General features: G+C 43.3%; 1 protein-coding gene across 3 annotated transcripts in view; it reads left to right on the top strand.

Moving 5' to 3' along the window:
* The window catches only part of CRTAC1 (cartilage acidic protein 1), a 310,217-nt gene that overhangs the window by 257,910 nt on the left and 27,039 nt on the right, over positions 1 to 25,268 (top strand). For all 3 annotated transcript variants that reach the window (XM_075257862.1, XM_075257864.1, XM_075257865.1), the window contains exons 9-11: positions 14,314 to 14,396; positions 18,987 to 19,087; positions 22,203 to 22,371. In XM_075257862.1, coding sequence (XP_075113963.1) covers positions 14,314 to 14,396; positions 18,987 to 19,087; positions 22,203 to 22,371 — 353 coding nt within the window. The remainder of the gene's footprint in view (positions 1 to 14,313; positions 14,397 to 18,986; positions 19,088 to 22,202; positions 22,372 to 25,268) is intronic.

The following is a 25,268-nucleotide window of genomic DNA, read 5'->3' as shown; positions in this document are numbered from 1 at the left end:
AAGAACAGTGTTCTATGGAGTCAAATATGCTTGGAGGAGTTGGAAGACCTCCTTTAAATGGTCAATAATCTACCAACTAACAATGCTACAAGTGAATATAAGAACATATCTCATTAAAGAAAAATACTTCCTTCACATGCCAGCCACATTTCCTCCTCTCCCTACCTCCTAAATTGCTCACTCTGAATTCTCTGCTGAATCTGCCTTGGTCTCTTAGCTAATAAAGGTATCAGATTGCAACTGCACATAAAAGCCTATGGAGGAGGTAGTAAGATAAACTGAATGAAAGAGATGCAGAAAGACAGACATAGACACGCTGCTGCACTTGTAGTAAGTTTCCTATCTCACCCCAAGTGAGAATAAGGTAGGGAGCAAAATTGACTTTTTCATGCCAGACATAACCCGGCGAGTTTTCTTTCTTGAGTGAAACTTTTTGCGTTTCTTATGATTGTGTATAAAGAGATTAAAGAAGAAACAAGAACGTTCTGGAATAACCACATGCAGGAATATTCTTCAGACTATTGTATTTTACTCGGCTACAAAATTGGTCATCATCATTCTTAAATTGCTTTGCTCCTGAAAACAATCACAAAAAAAAATTTAGGTTTGGTTACCATTACCTCCCGATTGTCACTAGAGGAAATAAATTGAGTTTCTCGAGAGGTTTTCAGTAATAACAAAAAGGCTGCACTAATCATCGCTAACAGATTCTGTAGTGGAATATATGGGAATACTTCCTCGAATTACAAAATAGGTTTCCGAAATTAACTTTAGAGAATCAGAACGGGGGTGTAAGGATAGCAGATGCGGTTCTGAGCCAATGGAGAGAACCAGAGCTAGACACACTGATCAATATGGAAACCATGGCGCCGAGCGTCCAGTCGCACCAACTCCAATCCCACAGTGGTGTTCACCAGAGCTCCAGATGGTGGGGATGGACTTTGTGTCAATGCCAGGCAGAGTGGTACAGGTCAGGGAACGCTGGACACATAGAGGACCACAAATCACAGCACAACCAGAAACTGGGAACTCTTAAGAGCAGATCCTCAGAGTAGCAGTGAAGGTCCAAGGAATCAGAAGGCAATGGTGGGCAGTTGTCAATTGGTAGCTGCAGAGGACCAAAGCGTAGTCATCCAATCCGGATCGTCAACGTGAGGGCAGTGCAATACAGGGGGTAATCCTGGGGGAAGGTCAAAGAGATTGAGTAGGTAACAGGAGAGCAGAGCAGGACAAAATCAGGTTCAGGAAGAAGAGATCTAAAGGCAAGCCGGGGGTTTTCAACAGGATCAGATACAGTACAGAATCAGGAGGCAAGAGGCAGAGTCAGAGGTCAAAGCCAGGGGTCAGAAAACGAGGCAATCAGACAACAGGAGAAAACGCTTACCATCAGGAACCCCTACATACCACCATGGAGGTTCCGGTCTGCCTCCCGAAACCCGGAAGTGAGGACCAGAAGTTCAGAGAGGAGAGGGTCAGCAACGTCCACACAGCATTGCAGAGGCTCCGGCCCTACTCCTTACAGGGGGATGGTAATTTGGCATTTTTTTGCACTATAGTGTTCTATTAGCCACTCTGGTATAATTCTATATCACCACCATATCCCATAGTGTCTTCAGTCAAGGCAATCTGATGGGTGATAAAAGTATACTGGGATTTAGTAGAATTGGGCGAACAGACCCCAGCAGGCCACAAAGGTCTGTGATTGGGCCTGAGTAGCCCCTCAGGGAGCACCAATGTCTTGACACACTGATGCAAGTGTCATGATGTTGTGTGTCCTACATGACTGCTGAAGTCATGTCTCATGTCTCAGCAGTCTCCCAAGGTCCATGATGTCACCCAGCAGGATGGAAGATACGACCACAAGTGAACCCAGGAGACACAAACCCCAAAGATTTTTCGTCAGCCAAATCCAAAATTTGTACAAAACTTGTACTGAACCCGACTACTCCATTTTCTCTAACCTCTGATGCTTTGCCCTGGTATCACATTGCCCTAGACCAACCATCACCTATATTAGGATCACTCCAAGTGTGGCAGTGAAGTCCGGATCCCTGTATAAGAGTTCAAGTGTGAAGTCCAAAGAGACCAGCTAGACAATGGCCCAAAGTCAAACCAGTCTGGTGACCCATTGGGTCCACCACCATAACGAAAATCAAAAATATCCTACGGCAAATAGGACAAGAACTTTTTGAAATTTTTTGAATTTGTGAAAATCGCATTAAAAAAAACCCTGAGATGGAGTCTAATCCTGCCAAACAATTAAAAATTGAGGTCTCTTGCAACTTCCAACCTTGGAGCGTTTAGTAGAGTTAAGATTAAGTCCCCTTCAGGCTGTTCATTTGTGTGAAATGAGGAGGAACTAATGCTTGATTTCCATGGCAGCTTCGATGGGAAACCTGTGGCAGAGATGAAAAGAAAATAAGTTGAAATAAAATTCATAGCTTTCGTAAAAAGGTTTCTGGGAGGATGACGGCACTAATTTGTACAGAAATACTCAAATGTGGTCAGAGGGAAGCAAAACGTGCCCGATAGGTTCCTTCCTTTGTACTCTTTCATTAAACTACAAAAATTTTAGCAGCGGTATCTGGGAACAGACGGAGAGGTGAGTGATGTCGCCAGACTCGGACTATTTATCACCGCTTGCCGGTGGGTCGGTGTCTTTTGAAGCCCTTGTTAAAGTATAAAGTTTAGATTAATTGAAGACCCCCCGTCGGATACGGACGTGGGATACACTCGTAGAAGGATTACAGGTTATTATTTTGGCCGGGTGACTTTGTAAACTTAAAAGGAAGGTATTGATGTGTTTTTTAATATCCTATTACATAATTTTATGCTTGTATACATTCTAGTTTATGCCCATGATTATTGGGGCAGTCATCTTGCCCTAGCTGAGAACAACAATTGAGAGAATGAGAAAACTGTTGACCTCTATGGGAGAGTGCTGTGGGCATGCTCTCTGACCCGAGCAAAGGGGGAGGAGGTAGGCTATAACCAATACCTATTGTGAGTGGTAGATCCTGTGTTATAGTGTTACAGTGTTATATAATATTTTTTAAATGACAGAACCTCTAGTCTTCAGAACACTGCAGCGAGGTCCACAGGCCCAGTGGGCGCCTGTATGTCTGAACTTAATGTGCACAGGGTGCAACAAACACTGGCTGAGGTGCGGCGCGGTACTCACTGTGAACAGAGTGCGACAAATACGGGCAGGGGTGCGGTGCGGTACTTAATGTGAACAGGGTGCATCTAAACCCTGCTAGTTAAGCTCACTGGCCAGGTGCACCAGTACTGCTTAAACAACAAGGCTGCCAAGGGTTAACTCACCCCAGGTCAGCAAACACACATGCTCCTGCAACAGCTAGGAGTTACAAAGTAAGTTTGACAGTCTAAACAGGCTATCTCAGAGACCAAACCTGCTGCAGCTCCACAGGCTGGAACAGTGTCTACTGCTCCTAGCCCTGGTGTACAGCTGACAGTTCAGGGCTTACAGGTCCTAACTAACAGCACCCAGATAGAAGCAGAGGTAACCCCACACAGAGGCCTAGTCTGACAACCTGCCTGCAATGCTGGAGCCTGTCCCTGCACTACTGTCATAAACAAACTTTTTGTCAAACATTAGTCAAAGTGTGAGCACTCGTCAGGCGTCGGCTCACACTATTTAAAGAGAAGACCCCGCCCAATAGGGGCGGTGGTCATGACCTCACCGCTCATGCTCAGTAGGGGAGAAATGACACTTAGCTTGTGAGCGGCTCCAAAAGTCTGAGCATGCTCAGTAGGGTGAAAGCTGGACTTGCAGGTGGCGCTGTGCGCCGGGAGAGCAACCTGCAGGACCCAATCCTAACATATGGATGATATTTATCAATTTGCAATATTGCCTGGGGTGATGAGATGACTATGAAGAAGTGATCTCTACAGAACAGGAGGTGATAGCTTATTATAAGGCTGAATGGTTAGTGTGGAAACTAGTTTCAGAATTAGCATTACATTTACATAGGAAAGCTTGTGGCAAATCTATAGGCCCCTATTCACTTGGCAGAGACCAAAAGAGCCTCCACAGGTGGAATTGGTCAGGATCTGTGTTTTTGTGTCATGGAGACACAACTCTGCATAGGAGCTTCATACTCCGATAAGTGGGATATTTCTAATTTCACACCATTATGATCCCAAGTATTACCACCCAGGACAGAGAGGACTGTTTTTGTTTCCTTTCTCAAGATCACTCCATGACCCTCGGGCCAATCCCCACTCTCAATGTTACTATTAAACCAGTTTTTCAGGAGTCCGTACAGGTTCTCACCACCCATTAACCAATAGGATGATACCAAGCAAGGCTGGGACCCCTCTCTCCAAGCCCCTTATCACATCTATGGCCATAGTCTGCCTGTATGATGTGCATGTCCTTACTTTTAAAGGTTGCTATATTCAAAAGATCAGAAATGATGATTTTGCTCTAAATTCCAGAATTCCTATAATTGCCTTGAGATTGATACAAATAGTCGGCTTCATCCTGAAATTAAATATAAGAAGTCATTTTAGTGTAATAAAGGCAAATGCAAACCCATTTTTCTCAATGTAAGCCAGTAGATTTCCATCCAGTGTCCTTGTGTGTCTGCTATATGAATTGTCAAGTCATGTCCTAGATGAAAAAGAATAACTGGGAGGAAAATGACACTTAGTCTCTGCTCAGATGTGAAGCTTTTACTCAATCTCCATTTCTCTCCTATTCTATATAGTATTGCTTTTATCTAGAATATTCCAATATGCTACAATCTGTACAACTAGACATTTTCAAACGTTCATTGTGCAGAACGTACCTTGCCCATAAGAGTTTACACTCTACTAGAGAGAGCATCCTGCCCATAAGAGCTTACACTGTACAGGAGAGAGGACCCTGCCCATAAGAGCTTACACTGTACAGGAGAGAGAACCCTGCCCATAAGAGCTTACACTGTACAGGAGAGAGAGGACCCTGCCCATAAGAACTTACACTGTACAGGAGAGAGAACCCTGCCCATAAGAGCTTACACTGTACAGGAGAGAGAGGACCCTGCCCATAAGAACTTACACTGTACAGGAGAGAGGACCCTGCCCATAAGAGTTTACACTCTACTAGAGAGAGCATCCTGCCCATAAGAGCTTACACTGTACAGGAGAGAGGACCCTGCCCATAAGAGCTTACACTGTACAGGAGAGAGAACCCTGCCCATAAGAGCTTACACTGTACAGGAGAGAGGACCCTGCCCATGAGAGCTTACACTGTATAGGAGAGAGGACCCTGCCCATGAGAGCTTACACTGTACAGGAGAGAGGACCCTGCCCATAAGAGCTTAGACTGTATAGGAGAGAGAACCCTGCCCATAAGAGCTTACACTGTACAGGAGAGAGGACCCTGCCCATGAGAGCTTACACTGTATAGGAGAGAGGACCCTGCCCATGAGAGCTTACACTGTACAGGAGAGAGGACCCTGCCCATAAGAGCTTACACTGTACAGGAGAGAGAGGACCCTGCCCATAAGAGCTTACACTGTACAGGAGAGAGGACCCTGCCCATGAGAGCTTACACTGTATAGGAGAGAGGACCCTGCCCATAAGAGCTTACACTCTACAGGAGAGAGGACCCTGCCCATAAGAGCTTACACTGTATAGGAGAGAGGACCCTGCCCATAAGAGCTTACACTGTATAGGAGAGAGGACCCTGCCCATAAGAGCTTACACTGTACAGGAGAGAGAGGACCCTGCCCATAAGAGCTTACACTGTACAGGAGAGAGAGGACCCTGCCCATAAGAGCTTACACTGTACAGGAGAGAGGACCCTGCCCATGAGAGCTTACACTGTATAGGAGAGAGGACCCTGCCCATAAGAGCTTACACTCTACAGGAGAGAGGACCCTGCCCATAAGAGCTTACACTGTATAGGAGAGAGGACCCTGCCCATAAGAGCTTACACTGTATAGGAGAGAGGACCCTGTCCATAAGAGCTTACACTGTACAGGAGAGAGAACCCTGCCCATAAGAGCTTACACTGTACAGGAGAGAGAACCCTGCCCATAAGAACTTACACTGTACAGGAGAGAGAACCCTGCCCATAAGAGCTTACACTGTACAGGAGAGAGGACCCTGCCCATGAGAGCTTACAATGTATAGGAGAGAGGACCCTGCCCATAAGAGCTTACACTCTACAGGAGAGAGGACCCTGCCCATAAGAGCTTAGACTGTATAGGAGAGAGGACCCTGCCCATAAGAGCTCATACTGTACAGGAGAGAGGACCCTGCCCATAAGAGCTTAGACTGTATAGGAGAGAGAACCCTGCCCATAAGAGCTTACACTGTACAGGAGAGAGAACCCTGCCCATAAGAGCTTACACTGTACAGGAGAGAGAACCCTGCCCATAAGAGCTTACAATGTATAGGAGAGAGGACCCTGCCCATAAGAGCTTACACTGTATAGGAGAGAGGACCCTGCTCATAAGAGCTAACACTGTACAGGAGAGAGGACCCTGCCCATAGGAGCTTACACTGTATAGGAGAGAGGACCCTGCCCATAAGAGCTAACACTGTACAGGAGAGAGAACCCTGCCCATAGGAGCTTACACTGTATAGGAGAGAGGACCCTGCCCATAAGAGCTTACACTGTATAGGAGAGAGGACCCTGCCCATAAGAGCTAACACTGTACAGGAGAGAGGACCCTGCCCATAGGAGCTTACACTGTATAGGAGAGAGGACCCTGTCCATAAGAGCTTACACTGTATAGGAGAGAGGAACCAAACTATAAGAGCTTATACTCTACTGGAGAGAGGACCCTGCCCATAGGAGCTTACACTGTATAGGAGAGAGGACCCTGCCCATAAGAGCTAACACTGTACAGGAGAGAGGACCCTGCCCATAAGAGCTTACACTGTATAGGAGAGAGGACTCTGCCCATAAGAGCTTACACTGTACAGGAGAGAGGACCCTGCCCATAAGAGCTTACACTGTATAGGAGAGAGGACCCTGTCCATAAGAGCTTACACTGTATAGGAGAGAGGACCCTGCCCATAAGAGCTAACACTGTACAGGCGAGAGGACCCTGCCCATAAGAGCTAACACTGTACAGGAGAGAGAGGACCCTGCCCATAAGAGCTTACACTGTATAGGAGAGAGGACTCTGCCCATAAGAGCGTACACTGTATAGGAGAGAGGAACCAAACTATAAGAGCTTATACTCTACTGGAGAGAGGACCCTGCCCATAAGAACTTACACTGTACAGGAGAGAGGAACCAAACTATAAGAGGTTACACCCTACAAGAAAGAGGATCCTGCTCATAAAAGCTTACACTTTACAGAACAGCTTTCACTACACAGAAACAAGGACCCTGCCCAAAATAGTGTGATTGGTGGAGGTCAAATTTCTGTGTCCAACTCCTATTGGTGGAACTAGGGATACGTCATACGTCTATCTGAGAAATGAGGGTCCTACCTTTGGTGCTGCACCTATCTATAAAATTAGGGTACCCCAACCATTTGTCCTGCCTGTTGTCACGGCCGCTGTCAATGGAGAGGCGGCTGCAGATGAGACTACATAGATTTAGTTTGTAGTCTGTTACCATGCAGACACAACTGCATACTCGATAAGTAGAATATTTCCTATCGCTCCTGTTTGAGCCGTAGCTTTAAGGTATTTCGGAGTAATATTGGTCGCCACGGTCGACATTTGGGAATGCATTTGCAGAGCCTATTACAGTCTATGAGCTCTGTTTAGGGTTGTGCGCCCATGAAGCTGGCTGTGTACACTTTTCTGCTCAGTCCCAGAGGTTGCATGAAGGATTCAATGCTTAATCGTGTTTTCCTGTTCCACTCAAGGAAAGTTTCTGTAACCTGAAGGCTCTTTCCTTTGTTGTACGGCAATGGTCTTTAAATGTACCAATGCACAGAGTCGTGCCCGCCTGCTCGCATCTGTGAGAAGCATACAGCACAAATTGGCACTTTCTGTTAATAGCACAGCTTGGCGAGCGCGGAATACAGAATAGTCCATTTGCATTATTGTAGAAGCAAATTCTCATTTTCTTTTTGTGAATGGGGTGCCAGCAGTCTGCAGTGCCAAGCGAATTCTGATGTCTCTGACTTGAATTTACCCTGACGGACCCAGAGACACGTTCGATTGTGTTTGATTGGCGTGCAGAAAATAGCATTAACCGTAATCCTTCTGGTTTTTCAGCAAATGTTGCAATTCATGATTATGGAATTAGTCAATATAATGGAAAATATTCAGAATGCAAAATGTATTACAGACCTTCGGTGGGGGAGGGGAGGAGCTCTAACCTTATGTAAAATGGTATATGTGGTATATAGACCTGTATATGGATGTAAAGGGGTTTATATGTAAATGCATAAGTCAGCTAGTCAGGGAATTATCCATATTGTGTGCAGAGAACCTGAGAGGGCAAAATACATAGAACAATGGGGGCTCTGGTAGGTGCGGACATACTTCTGGTCCCCGGGACAGGTCATTGGCATATGTAATAAAACACACTTTTTTGTTCCTACAATCCATACCCAGTCATAAAAGTGATGCAAATAAATTCAAACCCCAAGCCAGACCCCCTGAATACATTCAGAATTCATAACAAACCTATGAATTACGTTTGCCCCGAGCAGACCCTTTCAATAAACCCAGACCTCAGATCAGAACCATTGAATAAACCCAGACCCCAGATCAGAGCCATTGAATAAATTCAGACCCCAGACCAGAACCCCTGAATAAATTCAGACCCCAGATCAGAACCATTGAATAAATTCAGACCCCAGATCAGAACCCCTGAATAAATTCAGACCCCAGATCAGAACCCGTGAATAAATTCAGACCCCAGATTAGAACCACTGAATAAATTCAGACCCCAGACCAGAACCCCTGAATAAATTCAGACCCCAGATCAGAACCCGTGAATAAATTCAGACCCCAGATTAGAACCACTGAATAAATTCAGACCCCAGACCAGAACCCCTGAATAAATTCAGACCCCAGATCAGAACCCGTGAATAAATTCAGACCCCCGATCAGAACCCGTGAATAAATTCAGACCCCAGATTAGAACCACTGAATAAATTCAGACCCCAGACCAGAACCCCTGAATAAATTCAGACCCCAGATCAGAACCCGTGAATAAATTCAGACCCCAGATCAGAACCCGTGAATAAATTCAGACCCCAGATTAGAACCACTGAATAAATTCAGACCCCAGACCAGAACCCCTGAATAAATTCAGACCCCAGATCAGAACCATTGAATAAATTCAGACCCCAGACCAGAACCCCTGAATAAATTCAGACCCCAGATCAGAACCATTGAATAAATTCAGACCCCAGATCAGAACCATTGAATAAATTCAGACCCCAGATCAGAACCACTGAATAAATTCAGACCCCAGACCAGAACCCGTGAATAAATTCAGACCCCAGACCAGAACCCCTGAATAAATTCAGACCCCAGACCAGAACCCCTGAATAAATTCAGACTCCAGATTAGAACCCCTGAATAAATTCAGACCCCAGACAAGACCACTTAATAAACTTAGACCCAGAGAAGACCCCTGAATGAATGCAGATCCCAGAACAGACTCCTGAACAAATTCAGACCCTAGACTAGACCCGTGAATAAATTCAGACCCAAAACCAGACCCTGTGAATAAATGCAGACCCCGAAGACAGACGCCTCGATAAATTCAGACCCCAGGGAAGACCCCTGAATAAATTTAGACCCCAGAACCAGTCCATAAATAAATTCAGACCCAAAACCAGACCCCCTGAATAAATTCAGACCCAGAAAAGACCCTGGAATAAATGCAGACCCCAAAACAGACTCCTGAACAAAATCAGACTCCAGACTAGACCCCTGAATAAATTCAGACTGCAAACCAAATCCTGTGAATAAATACAGACCCCTCAATAACCTCAGACCCCCCAGAACCTTTGAATAAATTCTGACCTCCGACCAGACCCCCTAAAGTAATTCGCACCCCAGAACAGACCTTTGAATAAATTGCAGTTTCTTTCTAATTCCACTCCATTCTGAATTTATTTTCAGCTTCCCAATATTCTGTATAGAATATTAAATGGCGCCATTATGAAGTACAATTTGTCCTACAAAAAATAACCCCCATACAGAAATAATAAATAATACCACAAAGTTGTGGCTAAAATAGCGAGAAGGAGTTAAATCCCGAACTCTGCCGGTAGATAGACAAATAGATGGATCTTCTCTGCCTAAGTTCTCCGTTAATAATTCTCCATGATAATGCGGTATTAATATTCAGCGTACGGTGCCTTGTTATAATGATGATCCTGTATGCACGGTCCCTTCCTAATAATCTAGCCCAGTGAAGATGGCAGCGAGGGTGTATCATCATTGTGTATACTTAATGTGTATCATTTAGTCACTAGTCAGATATCACAGCTCGGAAGGTTTAGTAAAGGTTACACCGCCACCGACCAGCCACAAGTGCTAATTGAACTGCTGCTGGAAGTTAATGTCTGCATCACTTCACCTTTCCTCAACATGACTGTGTAGTCAGATTCTCAATTATTTCCCTGCGTTTTTGTCATCCATCATATGTCCGATTATGTTGCGGCATCTTGTTTAATTACTTGTCATATCTTGTGCCTGCCTTCATTTACTGACGCTTCTTCTATTAGCGGCGCATTAAAAGGGAAGTCTATTAGAAAACCTATTTCATATACCTGATTAGAGATTTCTAAGATAATGGGGGGATGGGGCCTTGAAATCGGACCCTCATATATTAGTGTTAAGGGATAAAATCAAGGTGGAATATTACCACCATACTGTAGCGAAACATTATCATTGATTACTGTAATGAAATATTACTGCCATATTGTAATTAAATATTACCGCTATACTGTAATGATGTATTACTGCTATACTGTCATTAAATATTACCGCCATACTGTAATGACGTATTACTGCTATACTGTCATTAAATATTACCACCATAATGTAATGGGATATAACCATTCTACTGTAAAGGATTCTAACCATACTTTAAATATTACCATCATATTGTAATGAAGTATTACTGCCATACTGTCATTAAATATTACCACCATAATGGAATATCATATTACCACCCTACTGTAACGAAGTATTACTGCCATACTGTCATTAAATACCACCATAATGTAATGAAATATTGTAAAGGATTATCATACCATAAATATTACCGCCATACTGTCATTAAGCATCACCGCCATATTGCAATGGGATTTTAGCATCAAACATCAGTGGGGATAATATCATACTGAAATGGTTTGTTACCAACGTACTGTAATGAAATATTACTGCCACACTGTCATTAAATATCACCACCATACTGTAATGGGATTTTACCAAACATCAGTGGGATAATATCGTACTGTAATGAAGTATTACTGCCATACTGTCATTAAATATTACCACCATAATGTAAAGGGATATTACCACTGTACTGTAAAGAATTCTCATCATACCATAAATATTACCGCCATACTGCCATCAAACATCAATGGGATAATATCATACTGGGATGGGCTATTACTGCCATACTGTAATGGATTAATACCATCATAATGTACTTTATTGGTGCATTACAACTATACTATGAAAGATTAATACTACTGTACGGTAATTAAATATCACCATTCTGTAAGGAAATATCAGCATACTGTAATGGGTTATTACCATCATACTGTAATGGAATATACACCACCATGGTGTAATCACATCCATACTGTAATGATATATTACCGTCATACTGTAATGAAATATCACCACCATACTGTAATAGGATTTTACCATCATATTTCAGTGGGATAATATTATTATGCTGTAATGGATTATTACCGCCATACTGTAATGGATAAATCCCACAAGAATTTACTTTATTGGGGCATTACCAACATACTTTAACAGGAAAATACCGCCATATTGTAATGGAATAGTAGGACTACACTATATTTCAATAATACACTACATGATTTCCCCAGCTCCCTTAAACAGATGCACACTCAGCTTGGCCACAGGTCAGGGGAGAAGGTTGCAACTTGAGCTCTATTTAAAGGGATATCCTGGTTCCAGTGCCGCACCTCCCATGAGGCAACCTGAAGCGACCGCTTCAGCCGGCGCTATGCCGGGGCCCTGGGGGAGGGCGGCATTTTTGCTGACCTAAGCCATTCCAGGACAAGCTGTCCTGGACTGGCTTAGCGTCACCGTCTCGGCAGCCCGGCACGGAAAGCGAGCGGTGGATTGGGGCGGCCCTGTGGATGCAGCGCTGATCCAGCGTTCGCCCCTCACGCTTAGCAGAGAGCAGGTCCTCTCTCTGCCTGCTAATGACACTCGCTCGCTCCGCCCCCTCCGCTCGTCCCCGCCCCCTCCTCAGGGGGGAGGGGGGCGCTTTCTGACGTCCGCCTCAGGCGGCACAAGCCCTAGGTTCGCCCCTGCCCTTAGAGGTGTCCCAAAGTCAACCCGTTTTGGTATGGCAGGGGGTCCACAGTCCACTGCAATGTCTCTAACCTGCAGATACTTGTGTTCGATCTCCTAGCTGTGCAGGTGTATTAGACTATGGCTGTGTAGTCTATGCTGCAACGTCCTGAATCATACGCAACGTGCTCCAAGCAAAGTACAAATGTCTTGTGGCAGATCAATGGGCAGGGGGACGACTTTGGTCCCAGTCACAGCCGGGGCGTTCATTACATTCCTATACATCTATATACTCCCATCCCCCTATAATAATGCCGATTATAGTGCGGCTGCGCAGTCCCTTCACTCTTTTACTAAGAAATATCATTTTAATGAGTTGGAAACAACTTATAAAGTATATTTACTTGCTAAATGACACAACGCGTTTCTGGAGCCATCTATAAAGGGCTGTTTTTTAAATTGGACGGACTGGGCTAAAAAAAACATGGCTGGCGCGTTGTTGTGATCTGTAATTGTCAGCTGTTTGATCCAGAGTTTCATTGTAACAAAGAATAATGGCCTGCCCTATCTTCATTTTCCACTGGCACATTAAAGGATGTAATGCAGCTCGTAAGATAGTAATGCTCGGCACATAATGGCGCCTGTAATTGCCTGTTTTCAATCACGGCGCTGCAGCCCTACGTTCTATCATCTTTCCAGAAATGCAGCTGATCATAAAACTGTCAAATAATGACATAAAATACACACAAATTAACATTTTTTAATGACTTTAATGCCGACGCTCTGGATTCCCGAGCCCAGCAGCAAAGCCATACAATTAAAATCTGGACCTAATCTTACAGGGCGTTCCATGAATCACCTACAGATACAAAAAGTCCAGGGATCCTTTATGGGGTCTCATCAGAAACGCGCAACTTATAGGTCACTGGGTGTGTAGACTCACAGCGTAAACTGTGGGATTGCAGGATTCTGTCTTGGACATACGGCTCCCCCGATGATAATGATCATTGAGTCTCTCAGTGTTGGGATTCTGTAGGAGCAAGTGTTTAAAGGGAATGTCAGAATTCTCTACTTGGCTGCTATCCCTTTAATGTTCCCTTGTCAGCCTGAGAAGTTTCTGTAGTTTCCTAAGTTCCCAGCTGAGGAGCTATACAAGAACCCCCTCCCTCCTGATCCAGGTGCCTGCTAATTTAGTTACTCTAGTTTGGCTCTGGACCCGGATCGTGTGTATTGGATTGCTGTTACGATCCTTGGCTTGTTTCCAGATATTCATTTACTGATTTTGCCTTTGATGTTACCTCCCAGGATTGCACCTTGGCTTTGTATTAGATATCCATATTATCTCCTGCTTCTGCCTCAGGCGACATCTCCTGGTATTGACCATTTGCCTGGAAATGTATTCTTCAGGCCTGTAAGTTAATGATTCCAATTCACAAATATAAATATAAATTCATTATCATTACACAAAGAACATCACAACCACAGGGTGGCCACAAATATCCTATATGTACAGTATATGTATTGCAAAATCATGATTTTTTTCAAAGCTGGTCATCTCACGTCACTTCTCTCAAGTTTTTGCAAGCCAATCTGTATGTGTTCTCTTGATCACCTCAGGGGAGGAAACTGCCCCCTAGAGGTAGTCTCTGCAATCTACTCTTAACCATTGGCATTCTTCATACGGAATTGTAAAATGAGCTTCTACTGGTTAAGGTGTATGTGAGATTGTGGGGGTCGTGGGGTGCCCTTACAATACATGACAATACAATATGTATTAATATTATATATTAATACTGCGAGAAATAATTATTATATGCTGATGGTAATGTCACCAATAATGAGTTTCTCCATATCTATCTCTCGCAGAGTCGGACGCAGAGAACATGCAGATCCATTTATGGAGGAACTTAATCCAGGAGATGCTTCAGAGCCAGAAGGAAGGGGGACAGGTCAGTGGAGAAAATAATTGTGGAACTTTTCCAAATCATTTCTGTGTAGAGATAGAAGATAGATAGATAGATAGATAGATAGATAGATAGATAGATAGATAGATAGATAGGAGATAGATAGATAGATAGATAGATAGATAGATAGATAGATAGGAGATAGATAGATAGATAGATAGGAGATAGATAGATAGATAGATAGGAGATAGATAGATAGATAGATAGATAGATAGATAGATAGATAGATAGATAGATAGATAGATATTAGAAGATATATAGGGATGGTTAACTAGGAAATAAAAAACTCACATCACACCAAGGTCGTAGGTGCCAAGGTCAGAGACTGATAGACGTGTGTGTCTGCTCATGGGAGCCATCTTGGTATAAAATGAAGTATTAGTTCTGGGATGACTTGATGTTGACCGGTACAATATTTTATCCCTTAAAGGATTCTTGTTCTTTGATAGGAATGTCAAGGATTAGGAAATAAGTGTCTGCTTTCGTGAATAAGTACTTCCCGCCCTGTCCACCCCTTACGAGCCCACATTTATTAAAATCCAAAGTGAAGTCCTATCTTTAGTTGGCAGAGATTTCCCACCATTCTGAATACTGGTGTATTGCTACAATATAAGACTTCTGACTGGTGGGAGGCCACTGATAGGACGCCTTGTGATTCATGGGGCTAAAGGGCCAATGTGCTTTAACTCTTTACCTAGTACTGTGGCCCTCATTCTAGGGATCAGTCAGGGTCTCATAAGTCCCATTCTCTGCACATAAGACGGAGGTGGCAGATCCTAGTGAGAGACCAGAACTTAATATGATATTTCCCTACAGACTACGGCATAATTAGAAATCAGTTCCCCCGGCAAATCCTTGAAATGACTCCGCGATGCTCATAGATAGGTAACAGGAAGAAACAGCAGCAAAGAATCAGAATTATATAGAGAATTTAACCATAACTAGGAGTCTAGTGTGATCTCATAGAAAAGATGTTCTCTTATTATTACTGGCATATTTAGCATCTCTGTCCCTGGTGGTCAGTGGTATATTTAGTACTTCTGTCCCTGATGGTCAGCGGTATATTTAGTATTTCTGTCCCTGGTGGTCAGTGGTATATTTAGTACTATTGTCCCTGGTGGTCAGTGGTATATTTAGTATTTCTGTCCCTGGTGGTCAGTGGCATATTTAGCATCTCTGTCCCTGGTGGTCAGTGGTATATTTAGTACTTCTGTCCCTGGTGGTCAGTGGTATATTTAGTATTTCTGTCCCTGGTGGTCAGTAGTATATTTAGTACTATTGTCCCTGGTGGTCAGTGGTGTATTTAGTATTTCTGTCCTTGGTGGTCAGTGGTATATTTAGCATTTCTGTCCCTGGTGGTCAGTGGTATATTTAGTACTATTGTCCTTGGTGGTCAGTGGTATATTTAGCATTTCTGTCCCTGGTGGTCAGTGGTATATTTAGTACTATTGTCCTTGGTGGTCAGTGGTATATTTAGTATTTCTGTCCCTGGTGGTCAGTAGTATATTTAGTACTATTGTCCCTGGTGGTCAGTGGTATATTTAGTATTTCTGTCCCTGGTGGTCAGTGGTATATTTAGTATTTCTGTCCCTGGTGGTCAGTGGTATATTTAGTACTATTGTCCTTGGTGATCAGTGGTATATTTAGTACTATTGTCCCTGGTGGTCAGTAGTATATTTAGTATTTCTGTCCCTGGTGGTCAGTGGTATATTTAATACTTCTGTCCCTGGTGGTCAGCGGTATATTTAGTACTTCTGTCCCTGGTGGTCAGCGGTATATTTAGTACTTCTGTCCCTGGTAGTCAGTGGTATATTTAGTATTTCTGTCCCTGGTGGTCAGTGGTATATTTAGCATTTCTATCCCTGGTGGTCAGTGGTATATTTAGTACTATTGTCCCTGGTGGTCAGTGGTATATTTAGTACTTCTGTCCCTGGTGGTCAGTGGTATATTTAGTACTATTGTCCCTAGTGGTCAGTGGTATATTTAGTACTTCTGTCCATGGTGGTCAGTGGTATATTTAGTATTTCTGTCCCTGGTGGTCATTGATACATTAACCATCTCAGTCATTGGTGGCCAGTGGTACATTAACCATCTCTGTCCCTGTTTTTTATTGATACATTGACCATGCCTATCCCTGGTGGTCAGTGGTACTTTTATCATCTCTGTCCCTGGTGATTATTGATACATTAACCATCTCTGTCCCTGGTGGTCAGTGGTATATTTAGTATTTCCGTCCCTGATGGTCAAGGATGTATTTACCATCTCTGTCTCTGCTGGTCATTAAAATATTAACCATCTCGGTCCCTGATTGTTATTGATACATTAACCATTTCTGTCCCTGTATTTTATTGATACATTGACCATGTCTATTCCTGGTGGTCAGTGGTACTTTTATCATCTCTGTTCTTGGTGGACAGTATTACATTGAATATCTCTGTCCCTGGTGGTTATTGATACATTTACCATCTCTGTCCCTGGTGGTCAGTGGTACTTTTACCATCTCTGCTCCTGGTGGTCAGTGGTATATTTAGTATTTCTGTCCCTGGTGGTCATTAATACATTAACCATCTCTGTCCCTGTTTTTTATTGATACATTGACCATGTCTATGGCTGGTGGTACTTTTACCATCTATGTCCCTGTTGTTCAGTGGTACTTTTACCATCTCTGCTCTTGGTGGTCAGTGGTACATTGAGTGTCTCCGTCCCTGGTGGTCAGTGGCATGTTACACAGTACAAGAATGATATAATCCAGTCAGTGTCCTCTGTTAGTTCTTGCGGTCACTGACTCCTCCGTACATTATAATTGATAACTTCTACCTCTCTGCTCTGACTACTGTAGTCTCATCTCGGACTCCCTCTGATTTTGAGGGGTATTTCTCAGTGTGTTAGGCCATTGTATTGTACATGATTTTTTTTTTGCTGGAAGAAATTGAATTTTCCACATGGTTGCCCTGAAATATAGAAATTCATAGAAAAGTCTATAGCTTGTGTCCCATTAAGAGGCGACGCGTTTCTGAATAGACTGTATACCATTCCCTGCAATCTCAAGGCAGCCATATTTAATAATAACCTACAGGGTAGCGGTAAACACTTACTTAAAATACTCGGGTGAATTTTGGAAACTCCTTCTCAGGGACAACAACAAGAACATACATTTTTGTGACACACTTGCTGTTAAAGAAGTTTTCCATTTTGGGGAACTAGAAGTATTTCCCAGAAAGAAACAGATTGTAGGGAATCGCAGCGATCAGCCGTAATCTTTCAGCAAGTGATTTTTGCTGCAGTGCCCCTACAGGAGAATTAAGGAATTACATGCTGCTGATCAAAATCTATAGCTCTGGGCCTCCAAGGGTCCTCCAGACAGAAAGACCTCCTTGATGGAGGTCTGCAATATCACATGACAACACCATGGACAATGTGCATAAAATGTTCGCTGGTGATGGTCATGGAGGTGAATAGAGACTTTTTTTTAAATTCAGGTATATTATAAACCACTCCATTTTTTATTAGGACCTCCTAAGATGGGTAACGCCCCTACAAGGAGTAGCTATAAGGAGTATACAGGTGGCAATTGCACCAAACAGGGCTGCTTTCTTCCAGAAACAGCGCCACATCTGTCCCAAGGTTGTGTCTGGTATTGCAGCTCAGCTCTACTAAATATATGTCCTACTCCTTCTGGCTTTGGCGCAAAAAAGTGCAGCAAAAAACTAGGCTTTGTCGCAACGTTTGACATAAAACAGATAGATTCAAGCATGTATTTTGCAGAAATTATTCATAAATTAAGAAATATTTTCTAATTTCTGTAACAAGGGTTAAAATGATTTGGAGAATCCTATGGCTTGTTCACCTTGTCCTCTTGTGCTAGGTGTAATGTCACCCTTCCACCAGTGGGTGGCAGTAGAGAATTGTACATTCGCTTCCCGTTTATTCAGAAAAATAAACAAATAATTGGCGCTCTCATTACAAGTCCTCGCTATTAACCAGTGCAGTGCCGCGGCGGTCTAGTCTGCAAATGTCATTCCTCTGCAATCCTCCTGTCAAGCGCTAATCCCCGGAGTGTGCTGAATTTCGCTGCCTGTAATGCCCCATCACTGCGGCTTTGCTTTCAGATGTAACATTTTGGGCGATATCTTGTACAAAAATGTTGTTCCTAATCCTGATTTATGCAGAGAATTGCAATGAGGGGCTCAAGTTCTCGTAGAGACGACGGAACGTACTGAACGGTTAGTGATATAGTCAGGGCTCGGCGCAGGCATCGGAGGAATGTTAATTATCCTCCCCAGAGCAGATAATGGTCTGTTCCTATTGATAAGGGACTGAAATATAGGAGACGACTTTTCGGTGACATTGTAATATTAGATCTTCATGGGACTCGCATCGGGTGACAGTTCTTATCTGCAGGATATTAAAGTGACCCCTTTTGGTTTTAGGATAATCACGATAGTACGACCCATATTGTGACATTGCCCGGCGCGTTTCCAGTGTCCCTGAGCTTATAGTTGCCTCCTGCTCTTATGATTGTTGCAAAATTTATGGGGGTGCCTCAGTACATTTCTGTTGTCCTTGCATCCGTAGGTGGTGCTGTGACCGATTTCGATGGAGACGGCATGCTGGATCTAATCTTATCCCATGGAGAGTCCATGGCACAGCCCTTATCTGTGTTCAAGGGGAAGCAGGTAGGTCTGCATTAATGTTGGTCGAAAATCACAACAATAATTTTAGAAATATTCCCACCAGTTTGATTTTGGACTCAACTTGTTCAGTTTTGACTGGAACTGCTCTTACTATACCCTGGGCCCCGAGGGGGAAGAATACATAACCAGTGTCCTTCTCCTGGTGTCTTCAGGACTCCAGGGTGATGTCAGCAGCTCCAGGGGTGCAAGTGACATCATGGAACTTGCTTCATACGTCATGATGTCGACACACCCCACGTGACCCCTTGAGGCTAAAGTTACAGGACTTATTGGTCCCCGGCTATCACTGACATCATCCAAGAGGTCAGAAGAAGGCAGAAGATGTCCAGGAGAGGACACCAGACACCATGAGGGTGAGGTATAATAAAGATTCCTGGCTGTGCAAACCCCAAAGGTCTTGGAATTGGCCAAACTGGAGATTTTTGGAAGATTTGACATGAACTCAGCTTGTTACGAACTGGTTTGCAGATCTCTACTCCCTGCAGTCTTTGGCCTGGTGACATCTAAGTTTGTGATTTATGCAGAAGATATATTTTTCCATTTCACAAGGGCCTCCATTTTCTTAGGTGTTGTCCCCTTCTGTAAATGATATCACATCCTGCCACACACTAGAGCGTTGGACCATATCTCCATTGAAGTCTAAGGAAAGCCTAAAATTCCAAGAAGACGATGATGGAACCAGTTTGATCTTCAGCCCCCTTTTCATTGAGCTTGAAGTAGACGAAGCAAGCAGGTGCATAGGGGATAGGCTTGCAGGGTGATGCATCATATAGTCTTTGCAAGGGCTGAACATTTGCCAAGTTTAACCCTGGAGAAGGTTTCATTAACACTGAAAATCCAAATCACGGCACAGTTCAGATTGTTATGTATCTGCGGAGAAATATCATCAGCTTCAATGATTTCTTCACTTTTTCAGGACTGGATCGGTAACTGAGTTACAAGAAATTACTTTTGCAGACTGTTGTTTCTTGTCTAGACAGTCTAATGCAATGACTGCAGTAAGAAATGTCACCAAGAGACTCCGCGCTGCTCCGCAAGAGACACATGAGGCCGGCATTAGAGTTACTAGCAGTACCCGGGAGGGCAAAAACTGTCAGTCATTGGGCAACTTTTTGCAGGGCGCATAGAAGCTGTACTATGCCTTCTACCAAGACTAAAGAAGTCGTAGTGGGACAAGCTGGGCCATACCATACAGTACTGTTATTCTGAACTGCTCCATGGTCCCAAGGAAGGACCAGATGGGAGGCCGGTTATGTAAATGGTGGGGGGTATATGTCATCCCATCAATGTCATTATTCCTGACCCATAGACTGGTGCACTATATCTATCCAGGTAGGTTAGCCTCCCATAGTGTGCCGAGAAGGTGTTCACCCGTAAAGGACAACGTCCAAGTCAATATTTTCTAATCCTATTAATATTATAAATGTGAAAGTTTGTGAGTTTGGATGTTTGTGGGTTTGTGTGTTTGGATGTTTGGATGTTTGTTCCTCAATCACGCAAAACCCGCTCGACCGATTTGGCTGAAATTTTCCACAAACATAGTCCCTACACTCGATTGCGCAATAGGCTACTTTTCATCACAATAGCGCACATACGTTTGTGCCAGGACCCCCACAAAACCCAAACTCACACCACCATCTCTGCAATCTCACACACTTTGGACCATAGCAAGGCACAAAATTCATATTGCCCCCTACAGCCTCGCCCCTAACCACACACAATCTCATATACATATACTTTACCACTTTGCCCCTCCCCTTAACGATACTCCAGGAGGCTCTCTTTAACGCTCTGGAGCAGCCATGTTTGCCGACCCCCACCGCTCTGACAATCCGTGACACCGCCCACCTATGTCAATACCCCTAGGAAGTCTAATAAATGCAAAAAAAAAAGTTTAAAAAAAGTAAAAAAAAATATAAAAACAAATAAAAAGGATTAAAAATTCAAATCACCCCCCTTTCCCTAGAACACATATAAAAATAGTTAAAAACTGTGAAACACATACATGTTAGGTATCCCTGTGTCCGAAATCGCCCGCTCTACAAAGCTATACAAATATTTTTCCTGTTCGGTAAACGCCGTAGCGGGAAAAATGGTCAAAAGTGCCAAACCGCTGTTTTTTCACTCTTTTGATTCTGATAAAAATTTGAATAAAAAGTGATCAAAGCAATAACATTGCCCGAAAATGGTAGAAATAAAAAGTACACCCGACCCCGCAAAAAAAGATGCCCTATACATCCCCGTACACGCACGTATAAAAAAGTTACGGCTGTCGGAATATGACGACTTTTCAAAAAAAAATGTTTTAACACAGTTTTGGATTTTTTTAAGGGGTCAAAATGTAAATAAAACCATACACATTTGGTATCCCCGGAATCGTAACGAAACACAGAATACAGGGGACATGTCATTTTGGTTGCACAGTGAACGCCGTAAAACCAAAGCCCGTAAGAAAGTCGCAGAAATGCATGTTTTCTTCAAATCCACCCCATTCAGAATTTTTTCCCTGCTTCCCAGTACATTATATAGAATAAATAATGGTGGCATCAGGAAGAAAAATTTGTCCCAAGAAAAATTAAGACCTCATATGGCTCTGGGAGCGGAGACATAAAAAAGTTATGGGGTTTAGAAGGAGGGGAGTCAAAAATGAAAAACCAAAATCAAAAAATGCCATCAACGGGAAGGGGTTAACTTCAAATACCTCTGTCCCAAAGTCACTATGTAAAGTTTCTCACAACACCGTATATATAGCAGCTCAAATACAAAGTAACTGCAACACAAAAGTCTCACGTATTCTCTGAATTACAGAAACAACAAGATACAAAGTTACATTTCATATCCCAGACCTTATACACAGTACGAAAACCTTACCCGCGCCTGTATATACCCACTGCTACAATCACCGCAGACGAAGTCGCAGGTACCAGCTAGTGCTAAATATAACTGTATGTGAATATTTAAGAAACTGAAAAAAAAGTTGTAAAATAGAAAATAACACACCAAGTTCTCAGATGATTTAACAAATTATAGTTGCATCTAGGTGGCTGTTTCTTAGCCCATGTGCACCAGGAATAAGTGGGCTCATTGTGTCTTCCAGGGCTTGAAAAACAATTGGCTCCGAGTCATACCACGTACCAAGTATGGTGCATTCGCAAGAGGCGCTAAAGTGGTACTATATACCAAGAAAAGTGGGGCACATCTAAGGATTATCGATGGTGGGTCTGGATATCTTTGCGAGATGGAACCAGTTGCCCACTTTGGTCTCGGTAAGTATTGGAAAGATACTTTTCTCATTTTTTTTTGTTGCATCATATTTTTGAGGACCAAAATATAGTGAAAGTTCTTTGATACGACACCTGAAATTGCTTGAAGAAGTGGTCTGCTAGAGAGGTGGTCTTCTCAAAGAAGTGGTCTCCGAGAGGTGGTGTTCTTAAAGAAGTGGTCTCCTAGAGAGGTGGTCTTCTCAAAGAAGTGGTCTCCTAAAAAGGTGGCCGCCTCAAAGAAGTGGACTCCTAGAGATGTGATCTTCTCAAAGAAGTGGTCTCTTAGAGAGGTGGTCTTCTCAAAGAAGTGGTCTCCTAGAGAGGTGGTCTTCTCAAAGAAGTGATCTCCTAGAGAGGTGGTCTTGTCAAAGAAGTGGACTCCTAGAGAGGTGGTCTTCTCAAAGAAGTGGTCTCCTAGAGAGGTGGTCTTCTCAAAGAAGTGATCTCCTAGAGAGGTGGTCTTCTCAAAGAAGTGATCTCCTAGAGAGGTGGTCTTCTCAAAGAAGTGATCTCCTAGAGAGGTGGTCTTGTCAAAGAAGTGGACTCCTAGAGATGTGATCTTCTCAAAGAAGTGGTCTCTTAGAGAGGTGGTCTTCTCAAAGAAGTGGTCTCCTAGAGAGGTGGTCTTCTCAAAGAAGTGATCTCCTAGAGAGGTGGTCTTCTCAAAGAAGTGATCTTCTAGCGAGGTGGTCTTCTCAAAGAATATGGTTAGTATGGTACTGACCATGGAGGTCGTCTTCTCTAAGTGAAGATTTTTTGGAAAGTTTTCACTATAGTAATTTAGGAAGGTCCATCATGGTGGGTAGGGCCAAATTTTATCGTAAGATGGGGCATAAATTCTGAGGCCTATAATGTCCAGGGGCTTCAAGCATTCCTCTCCAGATGATAGTTGTAATTCTGGGACTAGAGATGGTCGAATCTCCTAAGATTCATTTCATTTTGGGTTTGGTTGGATCAGGATCTTGATTTATTTTGGGTCGAACTAGTTTTGATAGAACCAGAAGTCAAAATATAACTCAAGAGTTGCATATTACACCCCTGAGTACATTAAAGATGGATGTTCATAGCTGCCGTCCAAGCAAATCAGCAGTTGATAGCTATTCATCCCAGTTCCATCATACACATGCATGCTTAACTCAGCCAAGCATGCATGTGCTTTTCAATGGTGAAAGATGAAAATGCTGCTGTCAGATAGTCAGATTTTCAGCTGGCCCTGACTGTGGGTTGAGCTGATTTCTTACTAATTAGGTTCTAATAGCCAAGTGGGCGGTAACACTGCATGACATTCCACCCCCATATAAACCAGGACCACCCACTTGACTAGTAGACGTTATTGGCTAAAAGGTTTATATCTTTAGAATGGCTGAACGGATTTCAATAATCAAAACACCAAAGTGCTCAGGGTGACAGCGCCGATCCCATGATATGTCATTGGGCTTTTCAAACTTGGTGGCGGGTTGATAATCAGCTCTGCTACATCCTATTTCAGGCCCATTTCATTGCTCGGGATCCCACAGCAGATTTTTTTCTATGTGTCGGATTCATGTCCGAGTAACAGCCAGGAAGGAGTTAATAGACGAGTTTTAATATCGTATCCGCACACAAGGAGATGATGATGAGATCTGCTGCACGGTCATTTACCGGTGTCACCAAGGAGTTAATAAGTCCCGCTAAGCAAAAAGGTTATTTTAGGAATGAAAACAAAAACCAGTCCTTGGCGTCCCTGACAAACGCTCCGGCCGCGCCGCTGCCCGTCTTTCATCTCATTTCTTTCTGTTTGTTTCATTAGCGGAGATGAATTCTCGGTAATTGGGAACCAGAGAGGCCGCAGATTTCACAGGCCGCACTTCAATGTCAGTATTAGGGGTGTCGGGGCATTCGGGGAGGGCTGTGGTAAAGGGTTCAGGGTTACAAAAACATGGCATGTGTATTGTAATGCAGCTCCGCCCGATTGAAATAAATGTGGCCGTGTTGCAATACCACACACAACCTGTGGACAGGGGTGGCACTGTTTTTGGAATAAAGCATCCATATCATGTAGAATCCATTTAAGAGCCAGTTCAGTGATTCAGTGGCTGTACCAAATGCTACCTCTGTACCCTCTACAGCGACACCCCTGAATTAATTTGGTTCTTCAGAATTCCTTTTTATTCGTTTATCTATTTTTTGAAATTTTTGAAATTTTATATTTGTGATTTATCTTCAAGGGATTGTACAACATTAGCAAAAATAACCAATCCCCACTCAAGTTAATAAAATTGCCCCAGCATGGTGGACAAAAACTGACCTTTTCTCTAATCCTGGAGTCCTTTGAAATGGTTTTATAGGATTAGAAAAACATGGCTGCTTTCCTGCAAAAACAGCGCCACACCTGTCCGCAGGTTACTAGTGGTATTGCAGCTCAACTTTGTTCTCTTCGGTGAAGCTGAACTGCTATGCCAGACATAAGCGGTGCTGTTTTTGGAGGACTGGACAACTTTTTACGAAAATTTCCAAATTCCCATATGACCGCAAACAATACCCCATGTTAATCTTACAAAGAGTCCCGGGCCCATGAATGCGATGCCGATATGGCATGTGTGCTGTAATACATAAACAGGACATTTAGCTGTATTTCTCACTATAATTTGGCCTAAATTTTGATATCCCTTGGTCTCGGTCCATATTTTTATATCTGCTCTGCTATGATATATGGGACTGAATAAGCTTCACCCTCTACCTCAATGCATTGAACTATAACCTGTCATCCATCTGCGCTCAGCTCGCTTCCTCCTACGAGGCTTCCCCTTTGTCTCGGCCCTTGGCTTTGTTTTTGGAGCGGCCCACTCACTCCTCACCTCCCACTTTGTGTCTTGTATTACCTAGCGGGTGAGCAGATGGGATCGAACTGGAACGCAGAC

Source organism: Leptodactylus fuscus, chromosome 10, assembly GCF_031893055.1.
Source record: "Leptodactylus fuscus isolate aLepFus1 chromosome 10, aLepFus1.hap2, whole genome shotgun sequence".
NCBI classification, from domain to species: domain Eukaryota; kingdom Metazoa; phylum Chordata; class Amphibia; order Anura; family Leptodactylidae; genus Leptodactylus; species Leptodactylus fuscus.
Note: the sequence above shows the minus strand (reverse complement) of the source record. Positions and strands in the feature narration are given on the sequence as shown.